The following is a 23,345-nucleotide window of genomic DNA, read 5'->3' as shown; positions in this document are numbered from 1 at the left end:
GCACGCCTCCCTCGGGCCTGTATGTCTGCATGCCGCTATGCCCTAACACCGCAGGCCGCCCTCTCCGCGGATCCACTAACACACAGCCTGCAGCGCCTGGCCCCCCTGGCCGTGACCCGCGCGCCCCCGCGCACAGGAGCATACCCCTGGAGCTGGGGAGAAGGCCCCCCTGGCCGCGCCCCCGCCGCGAGACCACGCGGGCACGGGGGCTGGGCGCCCCGGGCGGGCCCTTCCCCTCCGTCGTGAGGCTGCCTCCCCTCCAATGTCCTTACCGCCTTGCGCGCATATTACGTAGTAAACCGCCTCTGTAAAAAAAAAAAAAAACCATGCGTTCCGCCCTTTCCGCGCCTTCGGGAACCACGGAGATCGGGGCTTCCTCAGGCCCAGAGCCTCCCAACCACGCTCCAACCGACTCCCACAGGCCCCTACCTAGGGGCACTCCCGATCCTATGACGCTGGGTGACGGCAACGATGCCTCGACGACCGCCATGGCCCGGCCTTCCTCTTGCGAGCCCCTCTGCGGCTCCCACGGGCCCCCATCCCCCCAGCCTGGGCCTGGCAACAGCCGTTCCGCCACGGACAACTCTCCCAATGAGTCTTCTCCTGTCCATGGCTTACAGGGCTCCGGGGCCTCGGTGGCCCGGGACGCCTCTCCTCCCTGCCTGTCGAACGACCTTCTGCCCTGTGGCCAGGAGCCCCTCCCGATTCCCGACGACGGCCTCCCATACGACCTGGGCCACGACAACTCCCCGTCCATCACGGACGAGCAGGAGGCCCGGGGCGCAGACCTGCCTGCTCCTGGGGGCCGTACGACTGTCTGCGAGCGCTGCGGAGAGGTGCTGCCTGACTCTGCGGCGATCGATGTCCACATCGGGATGCACCATCCGCCTCCCGGTTCACCTTCTCCGTCGCGCAGCCCTTCTCCGCTGTCGGGGTCTGCCCCTCCACCTGCAGCCGCCGAGCCCTCTCCCTCGCCAACGCCGGACCCTGTGTTCCCGTATGCATGCAGCATGTGCCGGGCCCGATACAAAACGGAGAGGGGGCTGAAGGCCCATATCGCCAGGCTCGGCCACTACCTCCCGCTCGACGCCACAGTCCCCGAGCGCATCGGGGTGCCTAGTGGCAGCCCGTCCCCTGAGCTGCTTCGCCTCCTCACTGACGTATTCACAGAGATGGCGGGGCGCCTTCCTCCTGTAGAGGCCCTAGCGCGCTTCCTCTCGACGTGCCGCCGCATGGAGGGCTCTGGACGGCTCCCCCCGGCGCAGTCGCTTCTCCGGAAGGGGCTGCTCGGCCGGGCATGGCAGGCGCTGTTGAGCGAGACGTCCTCTGCCGCCAGGGTCCCCGAGCCCCAGGGCAAGGAGCGGGAAGCGATTGTCCATGAGCTCCACCCGCGCCCCATGCCTGTCTCTCTGCCCCCCGTCCATCACGTGCTCGGCCCGTCGCCCAAGATAACGGCCAAGGCGCTGCTGAAGGAGCTGCAGGCGATGAGGCCTGTCGCGGCCGGACCCTCTGGGCTGGGGAAGCCTCACCTCCTGCACCTTTGTGGGGCCGCCGGGGCTGCGGAGCTCTTCACCTCTGTCCTGACGACCCTCTTCTCCAGCAGGAACTGGGCCCAGCTCCAGCCCCTGTGCGAGTTCAGGCTGAAGCTTCTGCCCAAGTCTGGCGGCCGATGGCGCCCTATCGCAGTGCAGGAGACGCTTCTGGTCGCCTTCCACCGCTTGCTCCTGCGTCGGACTCCCGCGCTCCGCAAGCTCCCGGCGTGGCAGCTGGCCTTTGAGCACCTCGCCCAGATGAAGGCGATCCGCGCGGCCGAGGAGCTGAAGAGGACACACCACCTGCTCACGGTGGATGTGCGGAATGCCTTCAACAGCGTCCCGCATTCCGTCATCCTCTTTGCGCTCCGCCGGGCAGGGGTGGTCCAGCCGACCGTCGCGTACATTGAGTCGTTCCTCGCGGCTCGGCACTCCTCGGACCTCCCCGCGGTCCCAGCGGGCGTGCCACAGGGGGACCCGCTGTCCATGGCGATGTTCTGCCAGAGCCTTGTCTGGCCGGTGGAGACGTACCTCGGCCAGTACAAGGTCGTTGCATACGCCGACGACCTCGTCATTGCGTCAGAGGAGGCGATTCCCATAGATACCGTGAAGAGTGACGCGCAGTCTGCCCTCTCCCGCATAGGGCTCACGGTCGAGCTCTCGAAGTGCTCCTCGACCCAGGCCGGGGCGATCTCCTTCATGGGCACCCGCGTGCTCAAGCACTCCTCCTTCAACCTCGCGCAGACATCGGCCCGCCGGCTCCACGAGCATCTCGCCGTCCTCCGTGCTTCGGGTCTCTCACTCCACGACCGCCTCAGGCTCCTGTCTGCCTGCGTCGTCCCTGCAGTTAACTATGGACCCCTTGTTGACGACTACCCGGGCCCGTCCCCCTATGCCGACGTCGATGCGCAGATAGTGGAGGAGGTCGCGACCCTTCTGGAGATCCCCGAACCCCTTGCGAAGACCCTTGCTCTGACGCCCCGCGCGAAGTACGGCCTCGGACTGGTGCTGCCCCATCACTACTACGACGAGATGCACAGGCAGCGCCAGGACATGAAGGCGGGCGTCTTCCGCGAGCTGAGGAAGAAGCGCCTGCAGGACACGGCCGCGCTCCGATCCTTCCTGCCGCTCGCATTGCTGGGCTGCGCACCCCTGGACAACACGCAGGTCCTGTTCATAGGGGACTGCTTGGCGGGGAGGTACCAGCGGGGCCGGCCGATGGGCACGTGCTGCCACTGCAAGCAGCCCTTCCTTCCCAGGCACCATCTGGTGTGCAAGGCCATTAACGGGATTCACGTGGCGCGGCACGACAAGATTCTGGACGCCCTGCTCGCGTGCTCCCGCGGTCGCGCTGGGTCTGTTGTGCGCAATCCCACGATCCCAGTGGATCACCTCCAGCCTGACCTTGTCATCGGTGGGGGCTTCGGGGACTTGGTGGTCACTGTCCCGTGGAGGCTGGAGCGGTCCTATGCCCTGAAGGCCGCCAAGTATCGCCCCCTCGTGCTCCAGGGGCGGGCGGCCCACATCCTCCCCGTCGTGGTCGGTGCTGACGGCGTCCTGCACCACCTGTCTGCGGCCGGACTCGCGTTCGCCGGCGTGGACCTTGCGCGCTTCATGCAGGAGGCGGCGCAGGTCATCCTCTGGCACTACAGGCTGTCGGCCCTCCTGTACGCTGGGCTGCGAGTGGAGAGGCCGGTGCACCGCCCCGCCCCTGCAGTATCCCTGCCGGAACCGGCTCCCAACGAGGCTCGGGCTACTCCTCCTACTCCCCTCACCCCTGCCATGTGGAGCCCTGGCACGTCGCCCTCCGTAGAGATCATGGCCGATCTCAGCCAGCATCCTGATGCGGCAGTCCCTCCTCCCTGGGGTCCTGCTGAGGTCTCCTCCTCGATCACCTGGGGCACCGATCACCCCGCACAGCCGGATGCAAACGAACGCCCAGACCCCTTCATGTGCTCAAGGGCCCCCTCCCCGCCTCCACTGGATGACGACAGCCCCGACGATGCAGGAGCACCCGAGCCGGTGCACAAGGCCCTGCCGTCCTTCTTCAAGCGCGTCGGTCCTCCCAAGCCGCATGCCCCTGATGGCTTCTACCCCTTCAAACGCATCGACACGGGGCGCTAGTGGTCATGCTTGGGCACCCTGCCCGCTGTCGGCTGCCCCACAGCGCGAACGGACCCCTGGGCCTGCGTGCCGAGCTGTCTCCCCTGGTACTCCTCGCTCGCACCCGAGGCCTCTTGCCCCTATCATTCGGGTGTGCATCACGTCCAGACACGGTGCGATAGATGCCTAGCCGCGATGCCATACACACTCGACCAGGCCGGGCCAGGCCGGACGCCCCCCTGGATGGCCAGACACCCGCCCTGCCTACGTTTGGGCACTTCCTCGATGGGACTCGTCATCTGCCCACGCCGCAGCCCGGTGTTCGTCTGTCTGTCCTCCCGGGCAGCGGCGGTCCTTGGGTGCTGAGTCTGGCGAGCTGGTGCTGGGGGAAGAGGCTAGCCCCGTGTGTCATTCGTACCATCGCACCGCGCCGTGCTGATCCCCCCATGGAACTGCCCGCCAGTGGCCGCCTCCGGTCCGGGGCGGCACAGCCCTGGCTCGGGCCATCCTCTGCTGCAGCGCCCCGGTGCCCCCTGGAGAGGATGGCCGGGTGCTATGTGCTACTGAGCCCTCGGGTGCATCGCTTCCCCACTGCCCCCCCTCATGTACCCACTCTGGGCGCCCCGGTACAGGGAACCTGGTCACTCTGGCCCTGGCCTCCAGGTGCTTGCCCTCCAATGGGCCATCCCTCATGCGCCTGTGTTTGCCTGGCCCATTCTCCCCTGCTCCTCTCTACCTCTCCTGCTCGGTCTCCGCTGAGTCGCGGTGACGGCTGTTGACAGTCCCGGCCGGGCCCCCAGGTTTCGCTCCATACCTGGGCCACATGCCTCCCACCAGCGCTGGCACCACATGGGTTGCTTGTCACAGATGGGACTGGCACGCACAGAAGAATATGGCTCCACGGCGCTCTGCCGGTCTGTCCTGAGCTGGCGTCATCAGCCTGGACCCGCCCTTAGGGGGCCTCCTCCATCACCCGTGCCTCCCCACACCACCTCCTAAGCCGTCAGTCTGCTCTCTCAGGCGTGACCTTCTGTCGGCCTCCTGGGCCGTATGGGACCACCGCCCCGCTGCCCCCGCCATCTTGGCCAGACGCCTCCGGTGAGCCACCATTCTGGAATAGCACGACACGTGTGGATGGGCTAGCTATGGTGCACGGTCCGCACCCTCCCTTCTCACGGACTCCCGGGGACAGTCCGGACGCGTCTCCCTTGTCCCCCGAATCGGTGGCCCCGGCCGATCCCCATCGTGCATCCTTATATGGGGCACTGCACACACCTGTCCACGCTGTCCCCTTGGGCCGGCCACAGCTCACCCCGTGTGTCGATGGGCCAGAATTTGGGCTCCCCAAACCCCTCCACCCCCAAGCTGTTTCCTCGCCGGTTCTCTGGGCTCGCGCTTCCCTTTTTAGTGCAACAGCATTATGGTGCCTCGCGTATGTGCGCGGTGCAGTGGGCCGGTCTGTAGGCCTGCCTTTGACTGGAATCCTGGATCCCTGGGTTTCTGGCCCGACGCGTCGTCTTCTACCCCCCAAACAGGCCTGCACTCTTCTTGGTCCACGGGCTATTTGTCTCTTTGTTTCCGCGGCCCAGGGCCTGCTGGTTGCGCCGGGGCGACGCTCATGGTGGATTTTATTTTTTCCAAAATCCAGAATTTGGGCCTGAAGACCGCCCCCGCAGGGCCTGGAGGATGCGGGGAATCGGTCCACCCACACCATGCGCTCGAGCAAAGGCCAAGCACCCACGCCATCACGTCTCATCCAGGACTCCTGCGCCGCCACGGAGGAGGATCGGCACCTTCGCCATCGATCCTCCAGGATGCCCCCCTACCACTCCCCCTCACATGGCACGCCTCCCTCGGGCCTGTATGTCTGCATGCCGCTATGCCCTAACACCGCAGGCCGCCCTCTCCGCGGATCCACTAACACACAGCCTGCAGCGCCTGGCCCCCCTGGCCGTGACCCGCGCGCCCCCGCGCACAGGAGCATACCCCTGGAGCTGGGGAGAAGGCCCCCCTGGCCGCGCCCCCGCCGCGAGACCACGCGGGCACGGGGGCTGGGCGCCCCGGGCGGGCCCTTCCCCTCCGTCGTGAGGCTGCCTCCCCTCCAATGTCCTTACCGCCTTGCGCGCATATTACGTAGTAAACCGCCTCCGTCCTCGCTGAGCCCGCCGTGGGACGCCTGCGGTCCGGTGTAGCAGGCGCGCCGCCCCAGCCGAACTCCCCGCCCGGGCGGGTCCCCGCGCGACCGGGTGAGCGGGGCGGCGGCGGCCGTCAGGGTGTCTCAGGGGCGCGGCCTCCCCTGTGCGCTGCGCCGGCCGCCCCGCCCCACAGGCCCGGGCTGGAGTCAAGCTCAAAAGGGTCTTCTTGCCCCGCTGGCCGGCCCTCGCCCGTTCCCGAGGCTGGAGGCTCGCGGAGGCGCGGCTCGGGACAGTGGGATCCTCGTTGGTCCATTCATGCACGTCGGAAATTGCCCGACGAGGCATTTGGCTACCTTAAGAGAGTCATAGTTACTCCCGCCGTTTACCAGGGCTTCGGCGGATCGCTTCACGGTGACGGTCGTGGCACTGGGCAGAAATCACGTCGCGCCAGCGCCGGGTGCGGCCCTCGCGACGCTGTGTTTCTAGTAAACAGTCGGGATCCCCGCGTCCGTTCCAGTTCTGACCCGGCGCGCCGTCAGAGCCACTCCTTTTCCCGAGGTTACGGAGCCGGCTTGCCGACTTCCCTGAGCCGCGTTCGCTCCCGCGCTAGAGGCTGCTGACCCCGGAGTCCTGCTGCGTGGCGGGGCTGTGAGGTGTAAGGTCTGATGTGGAGGCGGTAGTTGTTTACTCTGGCTACTCTGAGAGGAGGGCCATCATCTTGCTATTGCCTCTCCTTTTGACTATCCCCAAGAGCTTCCTCCTGTTTACGTTCTTCTCCTTCTCTGCGAGGAGTCTCGCGCACTCTATCTGTCTGCAGGAGACTGCCCACATGAGGGCGGTCCATCCGTCACTATCCTGCATGCCCCCCTCCTTCTCCAAGAGCAGCGCGATGTGGGCAGAGTGACCTTCCTTTGCTGCAGCCATAAGAGCTGTCTGTCCATTGTTACTTTTCATACCTCCTTCCTTTTCTAGTAGGAGCTTAAAACAGTCTGTGCTACCATACCTTGCTGCAAGCATGAGGGCGGTCTTGCCATTGTCATCTCTCATACCTCCCTCCTTCTCTAGCAAAAGCGCAAGGCAGTCTGTATGGCCTTCCTCTGCTGCACTCATGAGGGCGGTCCGTCCAAAAATATCCTGCACGCCTCCCTCCTTCTTTACTAGTAGTCTAACACATTTTGAGTGGCCGTTCTGTGCTGCATACATAAGGGCTGTCTGTCCATCACTATCCTTCATGCGTCCCTCTTTTTCCAGGAGTACCTCCACTGCCCCTGCATGGCCTTCCTCTGCTGCACTCATGAGGGCTGTTGAACCATAACTTGTCTGCATCCCGCCCTCCTTCTCTAAGAGTAGCTTGACACATTCTGTGTGACCAGTTCTTGCAGCCCACACGAGAGCCGTACATCCATCACTATCCTTTACCCCCGCTTCCTGAAGGCTACTCCTAACTGCATCAGCATCCTCAATGCAAGCAGCATACATAAGACTTGTCCAGCTCAAGGAATTACGCTCACGGACGTTTCTCACCAGTAGCTTAATGCACTCTGGGTGGCCTTTCTCTGCTGCTATCATAAGGGCCGTCTTACCATTCCTATCTCTCATGCCCCCCTCCTTCTCCACAAGCATCTCCATTATCTCTGCGTAGCCATGTGCTACTGCCCTCATCAGCGCCGTTCCACCGTACATAGTCAGCTTGCCTATCTCGACATCCCCCGTCGCCTTCTGTCCCCCCTGGAGGGGAAGGAGGGCCTTCACAGTATCTACATCATTTCTGTCAACAGCTCGCATGAGGGCAGTGACGCCATTCTCATCTGTGGGGTCGAGGAGCTCCACGATGTCCTTGTGCCCCGCCCTCGCGGCTATGGTCAGCGCAGTCTCGCCGTCGCTGTTCTTCACGTCTCTCTCATGGAGGTGCCTCCTCGCCATGGTAACATTTCCAGTGAAGGCCGCGCACATGAGCGGGGTCCACGAGGGTGCCTCATGCTTGCGAAGAAGCAGAGCTATGCCTGTGTGCTTATTCATGAGGGCGTGCATGAAGGCTGTATTACCGTCCTTGTCCTTCATCCCCTTTTCACGACCAAGGAGGATCTTGGCCATTTCAAGATTTCTCTGCTGTGCGACGATCATCAGAGCTGTATGGCCATGTAAGTCTTGAAGCCCATGCTCGTGAGGGGTGAGGATCCTAGATGCCTCAGGGTGGCCGTTATGTGCGGCGTGCATGAGCGCGGTCCAGCCGTTTTTATCTTTGATACCCTTTTCCTTCTTAACAAGCAGCCTGACAGGACCAATGTGCCCCTGCTGGGCCGCGTGCATGAGGGCTGTCATCCCCTGCTCGTCGCGCTGGCCGGTGACTCCCTCTTCAATTAGCACCCGGACGGTCTCTGTGTCATTCGTGTATGCAGCTCGTATCAGTCTAGGCAGCGTGGAGAGGTTGCTCTGGGGGCTACTCGTGTTCATCCCACCACTAACTTCTGTGAATCTATTCTCTAGTGCCTTAATCATGGCTGAATACTCCTTGCACTGATCTTCAAGAGCGTCAATCCCGGTGGTCTTAAGTCGGGGCTCCTGTCCCAGGGCGTCGACCTCACTTGGTCTGCTCTCAAGAGCGCCCTTTAGAGAGGCAATCTCAGCAGACCTGGCGTCGAGGGCTGCCTCAAGAGCAGTGACCTTATCCGACTCGACCTTGAGCTCGTCCTTCAGAAGCACGATATTAGCATTAGCACTGTTCAAAGCAGCCTCCAAGGCGCTGCATTTGTCTTCTAGTGCCACATACCGATGCCCCAGCTCACCAATTGGGATGTCAGCCGCAGTGAGCATCTTGCACAGCTCCCTGGCCGTCGGCCTCCTCTCTGGCTCCAGCACGAATATCCTCTCCAGAACATTCTGCATGAAGCCATCAGTGACACCGCTCAGATCGGGCCTCCACCCATCGATGAAGACCTCTGCCGGCTCCTTGCCCCCCAAGAAGTCCGGCCTCCTCAGAGTTACTAGTTCATAAATGATGACCCCGAGGCTCCACACGTCGGAGGCGGGGCTGGCCTCATTACGGAGGAGCGCCTCGGGGGCCATGTATACTGCCGTGCCTGCAATGGTGCTCCCGCATCTCAGGGCGTCCTTGCAGAGGCCGAAGTCAGCAATGATGAAGCGCTCTCCGTCTGCGCTGATAAATATATTGGCAGGCCTGAGGTCGCGGTGGACGAGGCCTTTAGTGTTTGCCCCACTGAGGCCATGGAGGTAGGCGAGGGCGGCGGAGAGCTGTCTCAGAATGGAGAGGACCACGCCGGCAGACACGGGGATCTTCCTCCGCTTGCAGTCGATAAACACTTGCTCAAGGGTCTTGTCGTGGCGATTCATGACGATGTAAATGAAGCTTTCGTCTTCGACTACTTGATGGTGCCTGAGAACCCCTGGATGGGAGAGGTCGGGGAGGGTGGCCAGCTCAAGCTTGATAGCGTCCACGTTGCTCTTGCCCAGGCCGTCGAGGAGGATCTCCTTCACGGCGAGGTTTGGATAGCCCTCGAGGGAGTAGACTGTCCCCATGGTGCTTTCATTAAGCACGCTATCCAGCCACTCGTGGAGGTCCCTGATGGTGAACTGTGGGATGGCGGGGGCCGATGTTTGGGAGCTGGCTGCGTGGTCATCGCCGTCAGCCATGACAGTTTGTTTCCAAAAATAAGACCAAGCGATCGGATTGAACGAGTGATTGGGCCGCACCCTCAGAGGCTACGAGAGAGCGCAGGCCTCTGCCAGCCTCGCTTCTCGAGCTTGTGTCCATGACAGCAGACACGTCGTCCCGTACCTTGTGGAGCGCCCTTGCATGCCATGGCGTCCCTGTCTGTCCTGGCCACTCGTGACCATCGCGCATTACTAGTACTCTGCGCCAGCTCCCTCGACTGTGCAGTCATGGCCATTCCACGTGTGCACGGCCATCTAGCAGCACTCGCCCGCGTTCTCTGCCCTCCTCCGCCACTCATCCACGTGGGCCATGCAGGGTCTAGTGCCCTTTCAGCACTGGCCACGTCGGTGCTCTCTTCTGAGGCTGCATGCCCTACAGGATCACCCGTGCTCACTGCATTTTTAGAACCCATCACGCACCAGGGGCTCCCTCGCAATCGGTGCCCAGAAAGTCACGGGCAGGACTCTTCGGTGCGTTTACTACCGGGACACCAGCCCCCGCAGAGGAAGCCGACGAATACCCCACAGCAATGTACAGGAGTGCACCCCGAACAATCACTCCACAAGAGAGGTGCGATCTGAGTCTGGTCCTCACCGATCCTGTTCCTATGGAAGTCAGGGAAACTGCACTATCAACTGGCCTCCGGTGGGCGTGCTCCTATCTCGTTCTTCTCCGGTCCAACTGGTCAAGAGAGCAAGAGCGGCTGTCTCTCACTGCTCGCGGCCAATGCACCAGCCTGACGGAAGGGCAGTGGCACGTGTACTCCGGCTAATGTTGGTAGGATTTCTCCTAGTTTGTGCAACCGTGCTGGCCAAGTACAACGAGAAGGACACATGCTTCCCGGGCTACACCATCAACAATGACACGAAGCAGTGCACCAAGGACCCAGAAGCGCCGTGCAACACGCCCAACTGCAAGGCCTGCGATAACCCGAAGACCGACAACGAGGCCTGCACTGACTGCGACCCCGCCTACGTCCTGAACGGGGGCCAGTGCGTCGAGAGGAAGTGCAACACGCCCAACTGCAAGGCCTGCGATAACCCGAAGACCGACAACGAGGCCTGCACTGACTGCGACCCCGCCTACGTCCTGAACGGGGGCCAGTGCGTCGAGAGGAAGTGCAACACGCCCAACTGCAAGGCCTGCGATAACCCGAAGACCGACAACGAGGCCTGCACGGCGTGCGACCCCGCCTACGTCCTGAACGGGGGCCAGTGCGTCGAGAAGGCGTGCAACACGCCCAACTGCAAGGCCTGCGATAACCCGAAGACCGACAACGAGGCCTGCACTGACTGCGACCCCGCCTACGTCCTGAACGGGGGCCAGTGCGTCGAGAGGAAGTGCAACACGCCCAACTGCAAGGCCTGCGATAACCCGAAGACCGACAACGAGGCCTGCACGGCGTGCGACCCCGCCTACGTCCTGAACGGGGGCCAGTGCGTCGAGAAGGCGTGCAACACGCCCAACTGCAAGGCCTGCGATAACCCGAAGACCGACAACGAGGCCTGCACTGACTGCGACCCCGCCTACGTCCTGAACGGGGGCCAGTGCGTCGAGAGGAAGTGCAACACGCCCAACTGCAAGGCCTGCGATAACCCGAAGACCGACAACGAGGCCTGCACTGACTGCGACCCCGCCTACGTCCTGAACGGGGGCCAGTGCGTCGAGAGGAAGTGCAACACGCCCAACTGCAAGGCCTGCGATAACCCGAAGACCGACAACGAGGCCTGCACTGACTGCGACCCCGCCTACGTCCTGAACGGGGGCCAGTGCGTCGAGAGGAAGTGCAACACGCCCAACTGCAAGGCCTGCGATAACCCGAAGACCGACAACGAGGCCTGCACGGCGTGCGACCCCGCCTACGTCCTGAACGGGGGCCAGTGCGTCGAGAAGGCGTGCAACACGCCCAACTGCAAGGCCTGCGATAACCCGAAGACCGACAACGAGGCCTGCACTGACTGCGACCCCGCCTACGTCCTGAACGGGGGCCAGTGCGTCGAGAGGAAGTGCAACACGCCCAACTGCAAGGCCTGCGATAACCCGAAGACCGACAACGAGGCCTGCACGGCGTGCGACCCCGCCTACGTCCTGAACGGGGGCCAGTGCGTCGAGAAGGCGTGCAACACGCCCAACTGCAAGGCCTGCGATAACCCGAAGACCGACAACGAGGCCTGCACTGACTGCGACCCCGCCTACGTCCTGAACGGGGGCCAGTGCGTCGAGAGGAAGTGCAACACGCCCAACTGCAAGGCCTGCGATAACCCGAAGACCGACAACGAGGCCTGCACTGACTGCGACCCCGCCTACGTCCTGAACGGGGGCCAGTGCGTCGAGAGGAAGTGCAACACGCCCAACTGCAAGGCCTGCGATAACCCGAAGACCGACAACGAGGCCTGCACGGCGTGCGACCCCGCCTACGTCCTGAACGGGGGCCAGTGCGTCGAGAAGGCGTGCAACACGCCCAACTGCAAGGCCTGCGATAACCCGAAGACCGACAACGAGGCCTGCACTGAATGTAATGATAACAATTATCTCACTCCAACAAACCAATGCGTACCTGACTGCACAGCCATCAGCGGATACTACGGAGATAATGACAAGAAGTGTAAGGCATGCAGCCCTGAGTGTGCTGAGTGCGTTGGGCCGGCCAACAATCAGTGCAGTGCCTGTCCTGCTGGCAAGAAACTGACATATACAGATGACAGCCATCCTAATAACGGAGGCGCCTGCGGGGATGCGTGCAAAGTGTCTGCAGATGGCACTGGCTGTGAGACATGTGGGGCCCAAATAGGAGGAACTGCATACTGCTCAAAGTGCAAGACCTCTACTCAGGCCCCCTTGAACGGCAACTGTGCGGCCAATTCACGAGCAGCCTTCTGTGCAACAATCACAAATGGGGCCTGTACACAATGCAATGAGGGTTACTTCCTCAAGGACGGCGGCTGCTATCAGACAGATAGACAGCCTGGTAAGCAGGTCTGTAGTAGTGCACAGGGAGGAACATGTCAGACATGTGCCAACGGACTACAGGCACAAGGTGGGGCCTGTGGGGAGTGCCATTCTACTTGTGCTACGTGCTCGACTGCAGATGCGGCTGATAAGTGTAAGACTTGTGCCACTGGGTATTACAAGGAAAACGGTGACGATACCACTGATGGGTTATGCAAGAAGTGCTCAGAGAAGATCTCTGGATGCAAGCAATGTGTGTCGTCATCTGGCAGTTCAGTCATATGCTTAGAATCAGAAGCAGGCACTGGTGGAAGCGTCAACAAGAGCGGCCTCAGCACGGGGGCCATAGCCGGTATCTCCGTCGCTGTGATTGTTGTTGTAGGGGGTCTTGTGGGCTTCCTCTGCTGGTGGTTCCTCTGCCGCGGAAAGGCATAGATTTAGATATGACTTAGGTAGTAAACGCATCCACTACGTGTGGCCTGTGATACTCAGCCCACCGTGCAGGGAAACAGAAAGTCCATGAATAGGCACGGGACCACCCACGTGCCTGCAGCCTCTCGCTAGTCCCTCTTCCGGTGTCTCTACATCCTCGGAGAGCTGGGCCTTGTGCCTTCCCTGTGCGGATCGACCCCTTGTGGACCCCCGTGTGCCAGTGCTCTCTCTGTCCCTGTGGCGTCCCCCCAGACGACCCCTGCTGGCCCGGTTGCCTGACGGATAGCACCCGAAAGCGGATCCTCGCAGTCTCTGGAGGAGATACCGAGTCCATAGAAGATGTGGATCAGCAGAGACTGGCTCACGGGGCGCTCTGATCTGGTGTGTGTATAGCCCTGATCTCTTGTACTAAGTGCCACTAAGGTTCTTCATTGCGTGACAGAGTGCTAAGTGGAACTCAGAGACGGGTCAGTCCTCCCGTGCCTAGCCAAGGGGGAGCACTGCCCAGACCGCGCTGTCTCCCGAGCTGATGGAGAGGACCCCATCACTCCCTGAGTCACTCTGGTGCCACCGCTCTATCATCGGAAGCACCCGGGCCCGGGGTACCTTGGCCTGTTGGTGTGAGTGACACAGGGCTCTCTGTGTTAGGCTGCCTTCATGAGAGACGAGATCCAGGGAGACTGTGCTGGTTTGATAGCCAGTGACCAGACCCATGATCAGCGTGGCCTCGTGTGGGTACCAGGGTAGCTGGGCGCCCATCCGCTGATAAGGGCATCGAGCAACATCTAATCGCTGCCTTCGGGCCAACCGGTGCGAGCGTCTACCTCTTGATCCGTGCACCATGTCGCCTGGCAGAGGGCGTGGTATGGCTCTATACGCCTCTCTGTGATGCCGCTGCGAGAAGTGGGCCCCGGTGTGTGGCTCAGAAGCCGGATAGTCTCTGAGGACGCCATATCCTTGTGATCTCCGTGTGGCCCCGCTAGAAGGGCTCGATGTTCGCAGGCCAGTGCAGGAAGCGAAAGTCCAGCAGCACGCATCTTGAGGGGAGTGCCACAGACATGCATCGGGCACGATCCTACCAATGATCCTGCAGGAGGCCGGCCTGGGCCTCAGTGGCTGGCGAATCTCAATAGGAAAGCGGCTGCTGTGAAGGACATCTACCAATGCTCATTGCTGCGGGCTGGATGACCCTTGCTCGCATGTGGGACTGTCCGGCGTGCAATGTAGCCCATCGATGAGAGTGATGTCGCTCATCTGGACCGAGTGGGGGGCTCTACAGTCGACCGGTTATTCTAAGAAGTCCTGCACCGGTGAGCCCGCAATTACGGCCTGCATTCGACAGGTAAGGGTTCCATTGGGCTGCGGTGTTCCCCACAGGTCCCCGGGATGTGTGGCTACCTCGCGCAGTCTCCAAGAGGGTAGCCCTGCCTGGCTGAGGCATGCAGGCCCGATCATGGTACAGCGCCCTTCTGAGTCTCTGGAGCCAAGCACACCTCAGGCAACGAGGACAAGCGGAGACCCAGAGGCGCTAGCTGGGCTGCTCCGATCCCTGCTGTCCGGGGAATCAGCAGGGCCGCAGGATGGCAGGGCCCCATTTCGTGCCCCAGGATGCCGTGGCTTGGCGGAGGTACGCGCCACGGTCACTGTTAGCTACCCGTTGGCGAGGTACTGCTGTGCTTGAAGACCTCCCGGAACGACCCTTCTCAGCTTGTTGGCCATGAGCTGGGCCCTCGTGCCAGCTGATCGGATGAGAAGCAACAATAGCATTATCCAGGCCAGAAGCCGAGAAGGCTGCTATTGATTGTGCATCTCCTACGTCGAGCACACTCACTGCGTAGGGCAAAGAACCCGACGCTCTAGGTGACCCATTGGGCCAGAGTGCTTGGCAGTAACGACATGCGCGTGGACTCCAGCGGCGGGGAGAGCCAGACGGGGCTTGCGAGGGAGTGGTGAGGAGCACAAGACCTGGTGGATTATGCAAGGCGCACAGAGGACCCCCATGCAGTAACCGATTGACCCTTTTCCTTGGTAGACGGGACGGCCTGTGGTGGCCGCCTGCACGATGCATACCTTTACGGGACCGTAGAGGCATCCGCATGCTGACCTGGGAAGGCTATCAGCAGTGGTTGCACGAGGTAGGCAAGCAGAGAACAAGGGCGAGCCATGCTACCCTGGGTGATGAGTAATCCAACCTACGCAATGCGTGTACCAACCCTTTGGCCGAAGATGGAGGTAACCATCCGCGTAGCACTGCAGATCTAGCCGCGTCGACTGATACTGGCCTGCACAGTATACCTCTCCAATCCAATCGACCCCCGCCCTATACGGGGAAAGCGAACATCCTCGCCTCTCGATAGAACAGCCCCCAACAAATGTGCTGCTGTAAACGCATAAAATCAAAATGCGGTCTTCGGCCTGTCGGTAGATAGACCCTTCCACACTCGCGGGCCAGAGAGGCACACAGGTGCCCCCGCTGCAATCCAGACCGGCAGCCAGCCTCTCCAGTCCCAGTCGTACCTCACTGATCTGCTGGTCACCCCTACGCTCTCCATGCGAATCGGTCCTCCAGAAATGGCCGTCTACAGGTGGCCCTCTGCACGTCTACCTAGCATTCTCCCGCACCGAAGCATGTCGCCAAGGACTAGGTGTTATGGGGCGAGCGCGGCCAGAGACGAGCTTTCTCGCAGGCCCGTCTGCCACTAGCGGTGAGCATCCAAACGTATGCACAGGCCTTTGACGGGTGCATTGTGATCTAGGCCGGTCAGCACACTAGGCTCGTGACACCTGGTGCACGGGTTTCTGTTTTTAGCTTTAGGTGCAGACGTCTCATCTTGAAAGGCAATGGGGCGCTCTGCAGGACCTTCCGGGTATACAGCTATCGCTACAGCTGATGGAGAAGCAGGCATAATGACTGTGTGGATACGTAGAAGCGTCTCTGGTGCCATTCTCCGCTGATAACAGGTAGCTCAGGCAGTACGATGTCCACTTTACCATTGGACGTCATGCGGGATGCAACGTCAAATAGGGTCGATGCAGTGCATGTTCAGTCTGTTGAGCAGGCACAGCCTAAATGCAACAAGCACGGTGATGAAGGCATCCATCAGTGCAGGGTAATGGAACATGTGGCTCGGTGCAGCGCTCTGTAGTTAGACACCTCGGTCCTCTGAGACGAGCATAGCACAATGTCCACACATGCAATTCCTCTTTCATGCTGCTTACTCCCATGAGCAGTTGTGAGATATCATACACCAGAGAGCGGGGCAGAGGGTCATCAGACTATTGGACCAGTAGGCTGGACTGACAAGGGCAGCTGGCCATGCGTGCAGAAGCTTTGTCCTGGGGGCGGCGGGTGCAACGGCTGACTCAAGTTTTTTAGTGTGTGCCGCTGGGCCCTCGCCTGCGGGCGCTGTCCGCAAATCTCGCGAGTAAATTCCCGCTCAATTTTTGGCGATGTCCGGAGACGAGGGTTGGTCACGGGCCGTAACGATAATCACATCGGTTGTAGGGAGAAGCTATTGCGTTCCTCGGCTATTCTACAGGAGTACACTCAGACTGGGTGTGCACATCGGTCCTTTTGGAGATCACGCCGTCCTGCAGGCTCGCTGGTCTACTAGGGTGCCTCTCCTTGTTCTCCCTTTACGGTTGGTGAAGCTCTGGTCTTTGTTGTCATTCTCAATGCTGTCCATACAGATCGGCAGCAGCTAGCGGGCTTTCTCTTCTGGTTGGGATTCAACTCGATTGTGTGTCCAGTCTTTGCCCCTTCTCGGTCGTTGTCGTCGGGTCCCAGGGATGGACTCATTCGGTTGTCAGAAGTAGGATGACAGGAGGCGGGGTGACCAGGCTTTCGGCCCGGCCCGTCTGATCAGCCCCGTCAGGTCCTCGTTCGCCTCTGCAGCCATGTAGGCGATGGCGAAGGCAGCCCGGACAGAGGTCCACGTGGAGCTCCTTGAGGTGCCCCTTGGACTGGGGTGGAGGGATCCGTCCGTCCCGTAGATGATCGGGAGCGTCCCGTCCCTGTACTTCTTGGCCTTCTCGCTGTGGTATCCATCTGGCGGGGCTGGATGACACCCACGTCCACTGCCTTGCACTTGTCGACGAGCCAGATGTCGGGCTTCTGGTTCTGGTCGCTGAGGTGGCTGTGGGTCTTGACTTCCAGCTCTGCGCTGAGCTTCCCCGAGACGCGGAGGTACAGGCACGCGACGATCATGTCGTGCCTCGTGGCAGCCCGGGCAGGTGCCTCTTTCTGCGCCATGATCGAGCCGCCCTTCTCCTTCAGGGCCCTTTCCTCCTCGGTCAGCACGCCGCACATCTGCAGACAGTACGTCGCCGCTCTGTCCGGAAGCTGGTGTGTGCGCGTGAGGAGGCGGTTGAAGTAGGCCCCTTCCCCTGCAGTGCCTGGCCGCCCACCGACAGCTCCACCGGGTCTCTGGCCCCCTTGTTGACGTCCAAGGAGGCCCATACCCTCCGCAGCTCGTCGTGGTAGAATCCAGGCATGAGCAGGTCCAGGCCGCCCTTCTCCTTCGGGTACGCTAGGAAGTCGACCAGGCGATCGCAGCTTCTGTTGGTTAGTGCTGATGCCTTGTGCGACGTCTGTCGAACTCCTCGTAGTCCGCCTTGTCCGATGTTACTTCGACCAGGGGGGCGTAGCTCACCATCGGGACCACACAGAGTGACACCAGGATGAGCTTCTGGTGGATGGTTATTGGGGCATTCTCGATCTTCTTCAAGGCAGTCTCGGCACCTGCGATGGCCTTTGGGGCGAGACTAGCAGGAGTGGGGGACGCCGGGTGGTTGAGGAAGGTCACCTCCTCGCCCGCCATGGTGGACTTGCATTTGTCGCTCCTGATCGTCAGGTCCATGGTCTGCTGTGTTATCACACCTGCTGGGTACCCTTCGTCGTGGAACCCCACGATGTCGTCTGCATAGGCAAGGAAGGCGATGCCCCTCTCCTCGAGGCGTCTCAGGAGGCGCTCGGTGGCCATGCAGAAGAGGAACGTGCTGAGCGGGTCGCCCTGGGGGACGCCGCAGACCTCGCACTTCACGTCCTTGCTGTGCCTCAGGTCGAGGAAGTTCCTGATGTAGTCGACCAGGACCTTCGGGACGCCCGCCTCGTTCAGGGCTCTGACGACCTCTGCCCTCGGGAGCGAGTTGAGGGCGTTCTTTGTGTCGAGGGAGACGGCGTGCATCCCCGCCCGCTGATGAGCTCGTGGGCCCTCCTCACGCCTACCGCGTATGCGTTCTGCTTGAAGGCGATCTGCTCGCATGAGAGGTAGTTGGCATGCCTGATCAGCCCTTCAGCAGGACGCGGTGGAAGATGTTCGTGACCGTCCGCCTATCGCGATCGGGGGTATCCGTCGGACTCCTTCGGGATGAGGATCGCCCGGAACTCGAACATGGTCGTCACCTCGGGTATCGCCTCGGGGTGAGTGGTCAGCTCGTTGTACGCCTGCGTGAGGTATTTCACAAAGCTGTCGTTCTGCTTCATCGCCTGAGCTGGACCGGCCCGAGACCAGACACGCCCGAGGCCTTCTTGTTGAGAGTTCCAAACAGGGCCTTCCTCATTTCCTCCTCGGTTGCCACTCCAGCCCTGTCGAGTTCATCGATGGAGGGTAGTCAAGGCCAACGCAGCCTTCGGGGGGACGCACGGGTGTAGCGCGCTGAGGGGGCCTTGGCCTTCTCTGGCTTGTCTATCGTGGGTGTGTCAAGGAACAGAGGACCTGGCAGCCATTAAAGCTCAGCGCGTTGTTCACCCTGTTTGCTATCCGGCGCCTCGCCTTCTCGGGGTCTGGGTCTGCCTTGCTCTGGGACTGCTCCGTGGTGTTGTCTGGCAGAGGGGCCCTCTGGCAGCTTCCCACCAGGGCGTCTAGGCCCCTGATTGCGGGGAGCGCGACCCCAGTCCCGGCCTGCTCGATGCTCGCGATCATGCGCGCACCCTGGTGGATGAGCATGGCAGCTGTCTGGTTCGGTATGTGGGCCGGAAGGATCAGCTTGTCGTCGCCCAGCACTCTGTGTCTGTCATCGTTTGCTTCTCTCAGGTGCTCGGTTGGTTGCTTGGCGCTCTCGCACGGCAGGCCACAGAGCCAGCGTGTGTGTCCTGCCGAGAGGGCAAGCGTCTTCGAAGTGGTCCTCCGAGTAGAGACTCACGGCTTGCTCTCTGGGGCCCAAAGGTATGATCTTGCGTTCGTAATACGGATCTGGTCCTCGCGGGCTCTCCTTCGCCTCAAGTCCAGCTGTGCACATCCGCAGAACAGCCGAGGAACGCACAGGCCCCAGATCCACAAACGGAGGGAGCTCTTCCCTATCACCACTGTGGCTATCACTGCGACCCGTGGCCAGCCCCCGCCTCCGGGCTGGCCAGGGACTGAGCGAGGCTTACCTGTGAGATCTTTGGATCATACTTCCAGGCAGGCCCCAGCGGCACACCACTGGAAGCAACCGGTGGGTGGAGTAAATCCGAATCTAAGAATTTATTCTGACGCAACGACGACACATCCTGAGTGTGAGGATGTTGAAAACACTCTCCGGCATATTGAAGAAGTGTCTCCCAGTGGAGCTTAGAATGTAAATGCCTCGCAGACGGACATAGCTCGATGAAGAGGGTCGCCTGTAGGATCTGCTCGTCACTACCATACCAGAGGGCCACCCCGAGCCAGATTCGGATTCCGTTTTTATCCCAGAGCCTGCTCTATACATGGGCTTACTTCGATCTCGTAAGACGCTGCGAGATAGGCCAGGATGGTCTTGGTTGAAAGAAGGCTTGCCTATGACAGCCACATTCTGTTGCGACTCACGCGTGCAACACCGTGGAACTTTGCATGTAGCACAATAAACTGGCTTTCTCATTGATCTGAGAATACGGACCACGTTTGGCTTAGAGAACCGGCGAACGATGCGTTCACCGACAAAAAGCAGTACAGCCGATATTGCGTTTGTTACGCATAAGCGCCAAAACATATCTAGAGAAAATACTTCGCTACGAGTCAAGGAGCCTGGATAAATGGCAACAACCAAGAATAGCATCAAGTAGCTGAGAAGCAAGGCAACGAGGAGCATAAGGGAAAAGCGATGGGTAGTCACAAGGATCAGGCAGAGCTCGCTCCACAGCAGTATGGCGAAACTGAAAAACGTAAATCCGCTGACAGAAATGGGAAACGACGAGAAGATATATGCGAGAAGAAACACTACCACTGCTATAATAAAGCCACTAAATGTCCAGAGAAAAAATGTCTTAAGGTTCAGAATAGATCCACGCGACGTAATCCGATAGATTTCTGGGTATTTTAGTACTAATTGGTAGTCCACATCTTCGTTAATATAATAGTTGAACGGTGGAAACATTGTGAATAGCGTCACGTATCCCAAGAGGAGTACCCCGGTGTGAAGAACGAGAGACGTGAAAAAGTAAAGGCAGGTGAAACAAATCTGGAGCAAGCATAGCGCAACCCCGCGCTGGACGATAAACTGGCATATCTGTGCACTACCCACGTAGCTACACTTGCCATACCATAGCAGAAGCTTCTTCAGTCCTCGGAATTCTGTCATCACATAGTCTGCTGCGTTGGCCGCCTGGTTGCCCTCCTTGCCCCGCAGTCCTATGCCGACAGAGCAAGTTTCGATCAGGGGGACGTCATTTGCCCCGTCGCCTATCCCTAGGGATTTGCTGCCTGTGTATACCGAAATGAGACCTGCAACAAGGGCCTTCTGCGTTGGTGTGCAGCGGCAGCAGAGGACCGTTTCTGCCTTGCTAGCAATACTTGCAAAAAGCTCGCGCGTCTCTGCATCTGGTCCCAGGCTCCCCTTGCCGCGTCTGGGGTGTCCTGTGAGGTAGATAAGTAACCAGCGGGTGAATCTCCTCCAGATCCTTACACACGGGTGCAGAGGAAGAAGGTTCCCAGTGATGGGATGGATTGCATGTGTGTAGAAGTAGTCCACGGGGTAATTACCGAGGAGTTTCTCCAGCGCTGATCCGTCTATGACGATGGTAACCTCATGTGTGAAGCTAACCATTTGAGAGAGCTCTTTCAGAACGGAGACTATTTCAACAGGGGTGAGCTCCTCTGTCAAGAAGTAGATATGCTCACTCAAGCGCCCATAGCACGTGCTTGCTAAAACAAGAGACCCTGGGCGTTTCTTTCTATTGAGCCGCTTTTCTCTTCTGGAGGTGACACTCATGAAGGAATTGGGATCATCTCGAATGGCTCTGCGGAGAATTGCCATGGGTGTCTTATCCTCTTGGCCCACTTCTATCTCAGATCTTGTAGGAATAGATACAGCGTCTAGAGATGGAGTAGTTGGATACTTACATGCCTCAGGATGCAGCGACTGAGTAGTCAAAGGCGCGGTATTCTCGGATGCACGAAGCTTGCTGGTATGCTTCTTGACTGCTGTATTTGGGAGCAAACCGCACGACTGGGCTATGCTCAAACATGTCACAACCTTGTCTCCGGTCAACATCCAGAACTTAATTCCTGCTCTTTTCAGATCCTGGATCGTTGCCTTCACATTGAGCTGGAGCTGATCTTCGATTCCTGTTACACACAAGACCTCCACCCCTGTCAGCAGAGTCTCTTCGCATTTCACGAGTATGGAATCTCGGTTTGCCAGATCTGCAGACGCAGCAGTAATGGATGAATGAAAATTACTAAGGTCGTCATCGTCGAGCGTGCGGTACGCATACACGAGGGTCCTCCGCCCCAGCCCTGCCAAAGCATCGACGGTGTTTCGAAGCCATGGACAGTACTTGGCAGACGCCTCAATAGTTGTGTCTGCTCCCTTAACGAAAATAAACGTGGTTCCGGTAGCAATGTGGTGAGTGACGACAGACATGCGCTTGGTCTCTGATGTAAATGGAAAGGTATGAAGAAGCTCAAACTTTTGAGATCCTGTACTAGCAGTGTAGCGTACAAGATTATGTGACTTTTCTTCCAGTATATAGCCCCGCGCATGCATGCTTCTTATTATTGCAACCTCGTCGGGAGATGAGCCAATATATCGATTAAGGATCAGATTTTCGTCAATCTCGCGGCGCGTAAAGAGCAATTCTGTTGGTGAATCGGAAAGTGAGAGCGTCTGCACAGGCTGAGATCGATCTTCGAGCCCGATGGCCTCAGAGATGCTTGCGTCGAGAAAGCTAGTTGGCTCCTGAGACACTCTCTGTTCAGATGATTGACTAGTGCTTGCTGAGCAAGTCCTTGGCTGCCTCCTCCTTCTTGGCCTGAGGGCGGTATCTTGCTCTGGTGAATCCTGATCCTCGCGGAACAACTCGACGTTGTGACATGTCATGATTGCAAAGAGGACGATGCGCTGCAATTCGCTAGCGTAATTATCAAATACGTGGACAGACAAGCTGGGCTTTTTTCTCCAACAACCTCATGGAGCCACATCTCGTTCCGTGTCAGAGTCCCTGTTTTGTCGCTGAAGACATGGCTAATGCGGCCCAGCTCTTCAGCTAGATCGGTTGATCTGACCTCAATCCCACTTATGGTGTCGTCCCGCTTAATACTTCCGGCCATGACGAGCTTGCCGAAGTTATAGGAAACCTGCATGGCCAACGGAATAATCGAGCTGAGGATTATGATCCAACGAACAAAGACGATAATACTTCTGGTTGTGGTGGCAAATGTAACCAGCGCTGACAGGAGCAGACAGAAAATGAACATGCCCTTGACAAACATGTTCAGCTCAACATCGAGAGACCCTTGTTTAACCCGTCGCCGTCCAAGGTTCTGCATAATGCGTGTGCTCTTCCCTGTGTAGACAACCAATCCCGTTGCGTATCCGCGCGCAAGACTGCAATTCATCCAGATTGCATTAGAAACTGTAATGGGTCCAATTACAACGTCAGTTTGTGCGTTTTGAAGAGCCCCGGAAAAGTGATAGAGATTATCCGATGGCTTGGCATAGGTAACGTGGATGGAATCAAGGATTGCAGAGAGCAGGTCCGGTGCTGCCAGTGTTTCTGGGCTATCGACAGTACCAAGCAAAGGCATCTTGACCTTTAGATCTGTTTCCCCATCCAGATTGACTGTCTTGACATACAAATGACCCACGGCTTGGAGGATAACGATGTCCGCGGGAACCCTCTGATTTGGCTCTAGAAGCACGATGCTTCCAACCTTAATGTCTTCGGACTTAGTAGGAACGAGTCCATAGGGGCCAATGATATTGTACTTGCCACTATTGACTGACTTGTCACGTCTTGCTCGATTCAGCTCATCATACAATTCGCGCCCAACACTGACTAGGACAATGAAACATAGAGGAAGGTAGTATGTAAAGGCGAGGCCAACTTGAAGAGGGCGATAGAGCTGGAGAAAGGCTAGAACCAAGAAAAACTGGTTGAAGAAAAGCCGGAACTGTTTGAGGACAGCAACAAAGGGAAAAACAATCCAATTGTACTTCCGGGTCTTAATCTTGTTGGTGGGTATGGGTGCTTCCGTGGTGTCTGCGCAAACACCACGGAACCTGATGGATAGATGTTCCATTCCACACCTTTGTCCAATTTTACTAACGAACTTATTA

At 59.4% G+C, this 23,345-nt stretch overlaps 3 protein-coding genes and 3 pseudogenes across 3 annotated transcripts; 2 read left to right on the top strand and 4 right to left on the bottom strand.

Annotated features, from left to right (window-relative positions):
- Positions 1-326: 326 nt before the first annotated feature.
- On the top strand, positions 327-3,656 carry GL50803_0061443 (putative Reverse transcriptase/endonuclease; the record flags this gene model as incomplete). Its single annotated transcript, XM_001708382.1, has 1 exon — positions 327-3,656. One exon carries the CDS (start codon positions 327-329, stop codon positions 3,654-3,656), a length of 3,330 nt encoding a protein of 1,109 aa, XP_001708434.1.
- Positions 3,657-5,780: 2,124 nt separating this feature from the next.
- On the bottom strand, positions 5,781-6,408 carry GL50803_00r40033 (28S rRNA; annotated as a pseudogene).
- Positions 6,409-6,463: 55 nt separating this feature from the next.
- GL50803_0061439 (Kinase, NEK) lies at positions 6,464-9,421 on the bottom strand (the record flags this gene model as incomplete). The annotated part of the gene is made up of 1 exon (XM_038046270.1): positions 6,464-9,421. One exon carries the CDS (start codon positions 9,419-9,421, stop codon positions 6,464-6,466), a length of 2,958 nt encoding a protein of 985 aa, XP_037901766.1.
- A 793-nt stretch (positions 9,422-10,214) lies between these two features.
- GL50803_0050366 (VSP with INR) lies at positions 10,215-12,827 on the top strand (the record flags this gene model as incomplete). Its single annotated transcript, XM_038046147.1, has 1 exon — positions 10,215-12,827. One exon carries the CDS (start codon positions 10,215-10,217, stop codon positions 12,825-12,827), a length of 2,613 nt encoding a protein of 870 aa, XP_037901765.1.
- A 3,868-nt stretch (positions 12,828-16,695) lies between these two features.
- GL50803_0061427 (Reverse transcriptase/endonuclease, putative) lies at positions 16,696-18,772 on the bottom strand (annotated as a pseudogene; the record flags this gene model as incomplete).
- Positions 18,773-19,283: 511 nt separating this feature from the next.
- On the bottom strand, positions 19,284-23,308 carry GL50803_00137725 (Phospholipid-transporting ATPase IIB, putative; annotated as a pseudogene; the record flags this gene model as incomplete).
- Positions 23,309-23,345: the final 37 nt, after the last annotated feature.

Source organism: Giardia intestinalis, chromosome 2 (genome assembly GCF_000002435.2).
Source record: "Giardia intestinalis strain WB C6 chromosome 2, whole genome shotgun sequence".
NCBI classification, from domain to species: Eukaryota; Fornicata; order Diplomonadida; family Hexamitidae; genus Giardia; species Giardia duodenalis.
This window is presented reverse-complemented; position numbering and strand designations above follow the sequence as displayed.